The sequence below is a fragment of the Liolophura sinensis genome, chromosome 10 (assembly GCF_032854445.1).
Source record: "Liolophura sinensis isolate JHLJ2023 chromosome 10, CUHK_Ljap_v2, whole genome shotgun sequence".
Classification (NCBI taxonomy): Eukaryota; Metazoa; Mollusca; class Polyplacophora; order Chitonida; family Chitonidae; genus Liolophura; species Liolophura sinensis.
Window position 1 is genome coordinate 33,242,128 of NC_088304.1, and position 8,325 is coordinate 33,250,452.

The following is an 8,325-nucleotide window of genomic DNA, read 5'->3' on the forward strand; positions in this document are numbered from 1 at the left end:
ATCAGCTGATGCTAATAAAATAGTCGGACACAAGGAAAACAATCAATCAACCAATCAAGCAATCCATTATTCACTTCATGGACTGTTCATTCAGAAATTATCCTTCTTCTGGGTCATATATTTACGGCCTTTCGCAATAAACAATCAATTAATGTACTAATTCGACAGGGCTTACCAGCTGGGGATTTGAACCAGATTCAACCAGATGACAGCATGGCTGTCATTATTTCTATTATTTGATTGGCGATGTCACTTTGAAAAAGGCGGTCAGGTTTCTGACTGGAGGAAACTACCACCCTTCGCTAAGTATTTGACTGTCTCAACAAATGAATGAAAACTGAATTGGAGCGCATAGTATCAGTGGTCAAAGACCGATTAGCTGAAGTGAGATCTCGGCTATAGATAGTCTGCTGGCAGTGGAATAAGAAAACAATAAAGAAAATATTTCCCTATTTTCTGTTTATATGCAGATAAAGCTTGTGATGAATTTATTTTATTACAACGATGATGGCATGATACAGGTCAATGTATGGTGGCACTATAAAACAATACAATATAACAGAAGACATTAAATATGTCTGCAGCTGTTGAGGAATAAATAAGAGCTTTGTGTATGTTTTTGTCCAAACATAATGCACATTCCACCATTATAGATTACAACGCAAGTTATCGAGTTACACGGGATACCTAAAACCTTTACCATGGGCATTAGACTGGTGACGACACTATGTGATGATTTGCTACATAAATAATCCCACCTAATCGCAATGTGTCTCGCGACCAACGTACAGCCCAGTTACAGGGTTACCAAAAACAAGAACAAAAAATTACAGTACAACACGTGCGTTTCACGCTGATGACATCACATGACACCCATAGATGCGTGCGTTACCACTTCGAACTGCGTTTATTCGTCTTCAAAACATGATCACCTGTGTGATCCAGTTAGGTGATCGGAATTAATTTATCTCATTGTTCGGCGCTCTGCGTGTTGTTGTTGTACTTTAAAACCCGACACTCTCCTGTGAATGCTAATTAATGCTAGACAACGCCAGATAATGCGACAGACATTATGACTAGTACATTAAGCCAGCACAAGGCCTCCCTTTTGGACGCTACACCCTTATACACAGAAGTACCTTGATAGCAGCGGGAAATGTCACTTCATTTTTACCACTAATCAAGTAATAAGCAATACTCCCAAAAATTTTTATGCTGTTGTTGTTATCCAAATAGGAGTTTTTAGCTGTCCCTTCAACAGAAACGGCTGATCGGGCAATGAATTCCATGCTTGGGTGCAGTCACAGAAGACCTTGTAAACTAGATCATTGCTAGATCGAATTACGTTCAGGTATGCAGTACCATAGCCAATATGGCGGACATCACAGCGATCAAGTAGGCTCGGGTTGTCCAGTTACACGTACAGCTGTAAAATAAAGATTGAAATACATCACATGCGAGTGAGAAGTATATGACTTTTCAGTATACAAATCATTCTGCAGGTACCTGTGTTTTAGTTTTCAAGTGAAAACTCTTCTAAAGCGATAAGTTGAAGTGAAGGCGGAAAGTATTGCAACTCGTGATACATCAAATTTGATTTATTTATCCGACTTGTTTAACGTCATATTTTAGGAGAGAATGGGGCATTTGCTGACTTTATTTTCTTATCTAATGGCTAACATATCGACAAAAGAACAGTAAATGTTTCTTATCTGGTAAAATATTGCTCCGTTTTGAGAACACAAAGCATATTTAAAAAGAAACCCTATTTCTTCTCAAATTTTGGGACACCTGGTCTGCTCATTTTATCCAATATATATGTATTGTAGCAGGAATGAGTTTCTTTTTTCTGACATGGTTAGACCATCTAATGAACAACATACTCATTTCTTCACTTTTCCAAGAGGCTGGTAAAGAAATGTAATATTTATACTTTCAACACTACTAATAACTGTCCCCAAAATTAGGGTATGATAGTTTACCTCGCGGTGCCATTGGAGATCGAACTTTGCGTTACCGGCATCTGCTGGCTAGTAGCTTCTGTCCGAATTACCTTCTGACGAAACTGTGTATGATGGTTGATTGGAACAGGGCGTCGTAGTTTTGGTAACCGAGCGGGCGTCAAAAACGTGGGGCGAGTGAATTTGGCTTCTTCCACAGCCGTCGTTTGGCCTGACGTCGTGAACACCGATGGAGGCGTGACCCTGGGAGGTTCGCTCTGTTGATCATTGATGTATAAAGGTTTAACTGTCTTTTTCTTTGTGGTACCCATGTCTGATTTTATCGCCCACGTCGTTGATGGTTTTGTCCGTGTTTTCGGCGATCCTGTTGTTGTTGTTCGAATAGCCTTTGTAGCTGTTGTTTTCCGTGCTTTTGGGGAAGGCACTGTTGTAGAGGATGTTGTTGTTGTAGAGGAAAAAGTAGTTCTAAACGCCTTTGTTGTAGATGATATCATTGTTGGTGGTGATGTCGAAGCTGACATTAACGCTTTCGTCGTTGTGGATGACGTTCTGGCGGGTGTCGATGGTTCTGGTAATGACTTAATTGTTGTTGATGCAGTTGGTAAGAGGGCCAATTTGACAGGAGACGACTTGCGTGTAGCGGATACCTGTGTAGTGAAAGAGGTTTTGGGGGACATTGTTGCTGATGTCACCACGGACACAACTGCCTCGCGGGTTATCCCCGACATGGCTGATGAAGTGGGTAACTCGGGATAATTAATACCTCGAAACTCTAGCGTCGTTGCTTCATTGGTTGCGTCGGTCAGGGTTTCTGGCTGTGACGTTTGGTCAAGTGCATCTATTGCCTGGTTTCTAGGGTTTTCTGTAACTGATGAATAAGGAAACGGGCTTTCTTGACTAGGTTTGGCCAAGTTGGACTTTTTCAGCAGTCCATTGGCAATTAAGTTAAGCAAGAATGGAGAGAGAGTGGCCTTCGTGCTCATTTTATCAGTCGTGTATATGCTTTGCGCGAAATTGGTGCTAGAAGGAGAAACCAATGCTGTAGTACTCGTGGTGAAAAGTTCGACTTGATTTAAAACTGCTGTGTTTTCATTTGGAGTCGTCAGTTGACCTGTTTTATACACCGGGAGTTCTTTTGCATTGTTCATTGGAAGAAGGTCGGTATTCCCTTGGGTTATTATTCTGGAAACCCCAGCATTAAGTGATGAACTACCGTCGACCAAAGGCTCTGCCTTATTAGGACTTGGTTCACGACGCTTTGAAGACGACTGATTTGACCGTTCGGGCAAAGCGCCACGCGCAAGACTGTTCAACATGTCCAAAGTTTTGCTTCTCCAGTCTACAGAGACCTCTTGAGCCGGTCGCCTATCATCAGTAGTGGACGCAACAGGGTTTGTAGTAGTCTGCTGATTAGCGAGCTCTCCGAATATGTTCTTTAAAATCCGATTTAAATTCAGACTGTTCAGTGCTGGAGTGGTGGCATTGGTAACAACTACATCTTTCACCTTCCCTTCTGGTGTTGCTGTAGTTGCTCTCGTATTCGCTGTTGACTTCCTGATTGGACTGGTTGAATAATTCTTCTTCATCGATGACGTCACATATGTGGTATTTCTAACAGTGGCAGCCTCAATTCCTGGCAGTTCCAATGCTGTTTTCGGTTCGGGTGATGCAGTCAGGTCTGATTGAGACCTGGTTGCGTTTCTTCCAGAAATCATATCCATTAATCCAGCAACGACATTTTCCATCCAGAGGTTATTCCCACTTCCTAGAGAGACAAAAAAAATAAATAAAAATTAAAAAGGCTTAAGGTCTGACACTTTGAAATATAATATTAAAGACAGCAAGACTGCACGCCTTCAGCAGCGACGACTGTTTGGTATGTGGTAAATGGTAAAAATTGGGAACGGAAGACTATACCACCGTAAATGCATCACAATTCCATGCAGACGGTGTTCTCAGCGGTTCGCTCCTGTGATTACTCTCTTTATGAGTCTGGACTATCTCCCTTCAAACCCGTCAAAATGTGTAGGACGTGCTTAACAGATTAGGCTAAACGCTTTATCAATGCTGTGTGATGTAACTGACCACGTGACCACATTAACCTAAGCCTTGTATATCTTGAAGACTTTCCCACACCTAAAAAACTTACTTATTGTCATTTATAACAGAAATATAACTATCGTGTTGACTAACCAATCAATATCATTCTTAACATCCCCCCAACTCACACACACTACCATCACCACCATCACTACCAACAGCAAAAGACGTAACTGTCACATCCTGAGACAATTACGCATATAAACCAACACAACGTCTACAAGGGCGGAACATGGCAAAGATGTTAAATATCGCCATTCTCAATGCAAAATCCCCGTTTAGACCGCGTCAGCACAACACCATTAACACCATGGAACGGTGACCAGGTAAAACACACAATATAATAATGCCAATCCGTTAATACCACACCTTTAACCATCGTGACCAGGTAAAACACACAAGATAATAATGACAACTCGTTAATATCATTGTGGCCAGGTAAAACACACAATATAATAATGACAATCCGTTGATCAACACCATTAATCATTGTGGTGAGATAAAGCAGACAAGATAATGATGACAATCCGTTGGTCAACACCATTAATCATTGTGGTGAGATAAAGCAGACAAGATAATAATGACAATCCGTTGATCAACACCATTAATCATTGTGGTGAGATAAAGCAGACAAGATAATAATGACAATCCGTTGATCAACACCATTAATCATTGTGGTGAGATAAAGCAGACAAGATAGTAATCTGATTATTCGTCAGAAAAACATCTTTAACTACTGCGGCTAGATCAACTGCTAAGATAAAAGTACCAACAATCTAACCATAAGAAAGAAATTTTATTGTAATGTTTCTTTCGAAAAATGTGTGTATTTTCTGCATACCTGCACGTGGGTCAGGGGTGGTGATTGGCATGGCCTGCGTCCAACTGTCACGATATAGAACAGTCAGGAGCACCAGTGTGTAGAGGCTTTTCATGATCAACAGGTTTTAAAAATCTCTGTAAAACAGGTATGGTAATTACAAACAACAGCAGAAAATGATTGTTTTGATCAACATGAACAACACGATTATCACAATACATACCACCAGAGAACATCAGACCTTTCCCTAAATGTACAAGTTCTTGGGGGTAAGGCTTACATAAAACTACTATCACAAAACTGCTTGGCAATTTTAATTAAGGCAATCATAATTCTTAAGCAAAGTATAATAATTCTTTTCTTCTAGAAACATCTATTCTGTTATGAAATTGATTCCGATGGATGGATACGGCTTTGGCAAAACGATCACAACAGTGCGGTAACGTTTACATTGGAGTTGAATAAAACGTGGAGCTAAACAAAAAATATTCTAGCCAACGTGTGTTTGTGTAAACAAGATAAATGTAAATAAAAATACATCACAACCAAATGAACGGTGTAAATAATGGAAAGTGTTCTTACCGAAATGTCAGAAATTATCCAAATTATGGCATCATTTTGTCAACGAAGGTACAATTAGCGGAGCTGGAAGGTCTGACGTCTGATCGCCCCAGCGAACTACAGCTGTCGTGATTATTTCTTCCTCCACGACGACCGGATTTAAAGGTGTGATGATGAATTTATTCCGAAAAGACACACACAAGCGAAATAAAAAACAAAGCTAAAGATGACTGAGTACTTCAAGGCTTGTAGTCACTAGGTGCAAGCTGGGTGTCATCGATTGACTGAATATTCATCTTTCTATGAAAGTGACGAGGTCAGAGTTTTAATAGGGTGTCCATAAGAAGGGCTTGCTATACTTCCTTATGAGTAACTACCCGTGCGGCCTACTTTATTTACAAGGCTTGCTGCCAGACTATTTTTGTCTTCGTCTCAGACATAAGCCGTCATTGTGTGTATTTGTTGAGAAAAATGCTACTAACTAAGAAATTAGTGAAGCATTTGGAATAATTAGGGACACGGTATTTCACCCCGTACAATGGTCTGTTTTCTAAAGTCGCGTCGGCTCAAGTCACGCCAGTACAGTGATCATACGCAAAACAATCCTCTGTCACAAACAGGCTAAAACACAAATATGAGTTCACGCCAAAATTTACCTGTGAAAGATTTCATCTCTTGAGAGAATATACTATCGCTACTTTTTGTCGAAATATTGAACTGGTTCCTATTTAACGGTATGTTATTAACAGAGGTGAAGTTATTTTCGGTGAGGCTTCCATCTGCGCGTGGTTAGCGTTGTGGCGCAGCACAACAGCAGGAGCCTACCGCTAATGCGCTTGTTGTGAGATCGTACATGGGAACGTCTGTCAGCAACCTGCGGATGGTTGTTGATTTTCACAGAGCTTTGTCTGTTCCCTCCCAACATAATGCTGGCCGCCGTTGTGTATTTGAAATATTCTTGACGACGGCGTAAAACATCAGTCATGTAAATAAATGAAATCTTTTCTTTTTAAATGTTCTTTTTAAAAAGTTTTAAACATCGCAGTTTGTGAGCGCACATCAATTAATTTTACTTATAAAACCTTGTATTTGACGTTAATATTATTTCATTGGTGAATTTTTAGAACTGACACTGATTGAAAAGACGCCTTTGTAAGTTATCTATGTCAAAGATGTGAAATAATTTGTCATTTCATTCATGAACTTTTTGGGTAGCTTGAGTGTAGGTTGACAGCCTGTATATCGGATACTTCGCGTGATGTATGGCTTTACGACACGTGCTCGTGGGTGGCGTACTTTTTATCACCGGTACGGGGTCCTCTGAGTTAAATGGACCAAGTTTTCATAACCTTCGTTCACTATGGTAAAATTACTTTTCTTTTCTTCATGTTTTTCCCCTGGATGCTAGGGTCAAATTGGTCACCCAGTTTCATTCAGGACATCAATAAAGCTAACTGATAAATAAATATCACAAGTTAGGTATGGGATACAGAAAACATCGTAAAAATAAAACGATATAATTTTCCATTAATACTAAGCTATAACAGAAATGTTAAAGTCATATTGTTCAGAGAGCTATAAGGTAAGACAAATGTCATCCATGTTTAGCATCTCCTGAATTGAATTGATAATCAAGTGGCAGTGTATACTGTTTGCATAAATAAACTGACTTGTCCTATACTTTATGAACGTTAATCACAGAAGTCTAAATTCGTGCGTGACCACCACTCATTAGAGAGCTTTTTCAGGAGCATGCACAAGACAACAAAACAAGATTACTTATGCTAATGCCGATATAATCTTACATAATTAATAAACATGACATTAGAAATAGCTTTGCGCCTATTACTGTATACACGTTGCATCGGATAAAATGTCATAATACATATCTGAGGACATCCCACAGTTTGCCACTGATAGTGCTCTCATAGAAAGAAAACACCGAAGGACACACACTTAATAGTCAATTTCTGCGCACATGAAACATGATTACATCACTCTTATAATCTCTGAATAAATTAACAGCGTAAAATTAATTATGAATTTGTGATGAAATGGGCATTATGATATCTGCACTCAAATATTACTTAATATACCTTCGTCTGTTCCTTACTGGGTTTCACATTTCAGTTCATAAGTTATTGCTAGTATAGAGATACATCAAGGGCTGGCTTTAATTCTTGAGCAGACGTGGTCGTGCAATACTCTGCTCAGTTTTAACCCCATTGGAAGGAGATTCCTCTTGTCCTCTAGATCGGTGACGTGTATTAAACTGAAATCAACATCACTGGATATTCTTTTCTTTTTACCTAATGCTGATAAAGTCATGGTGCTAGGGGGTGTAAAACTTGCTACTTCTTTAAGCATTTACATTATCCGTTAGAACACAACCCTCAGGCAGTGTGTCACCATTTACATGTGACTCTTTATCACACTGTCATTGCTCTAGTTTTACTCTCTATGCTGTAAGTCTTGTATTATATTGTATTCCTGCCCAACCCGGGATTCTGCTTGTGGACTAACCACCCCCGAGGCCTGGTCCCTTTTCAATGTTTTAATGTTTTTTTGTATTTAAATGTTATCACAACACAGCATTTGAGTAATTCTGGACCAATGACTGATTAAACAACTGCAATTAACATAAATCTACCATCTTTTTTCATCTTATTCTGCTCAAGCCATAGTCCTGACTGGTGTGGAATTTGATGCCATTGAAGCATTTATATGAACAGTTAGAATAAAGTCCTAACTGCGGTAAATTGACAAGAGGACGTATTTCATCGGTAAGACCATTTGTTAACAATACCACTGTTGTGGCTTTACACTCAAGGGTATTTTGTAATGCATATGTTTTTCAAGCTCATTCACACTCAACCCAAAAGT

The 8,325-nt window shown here is 39.5% G+C and overlaps 1 protein-coding gene across 1 annotated transcript; it reads right to left on the minus strand.

The window, feature by feature from the left end:
- Window positions 1–1,978: 1,978 nt before the first annotated feature.
- On the minus strand, window positions 1,979–4,996 carry LOC135477131 (mucin-2-like). The gene is made up of 2 exons (XM_064757286.1): window positions 4,903–4,996; window positions 1,979–3,726 (listed from the first exon to the last, which is right to left on the minus strand). Exons 1-2 carry the CDS (start codon window positions 4,994–4,996, stop codon window positions 1,979–1,981), a joined length of 1,842 nt encoding a protein of 613 aa, XP_064613356.1.
- Between the last annotated feature and the right edge of the window lie 3,329 nt (window positions 4,997–8,325).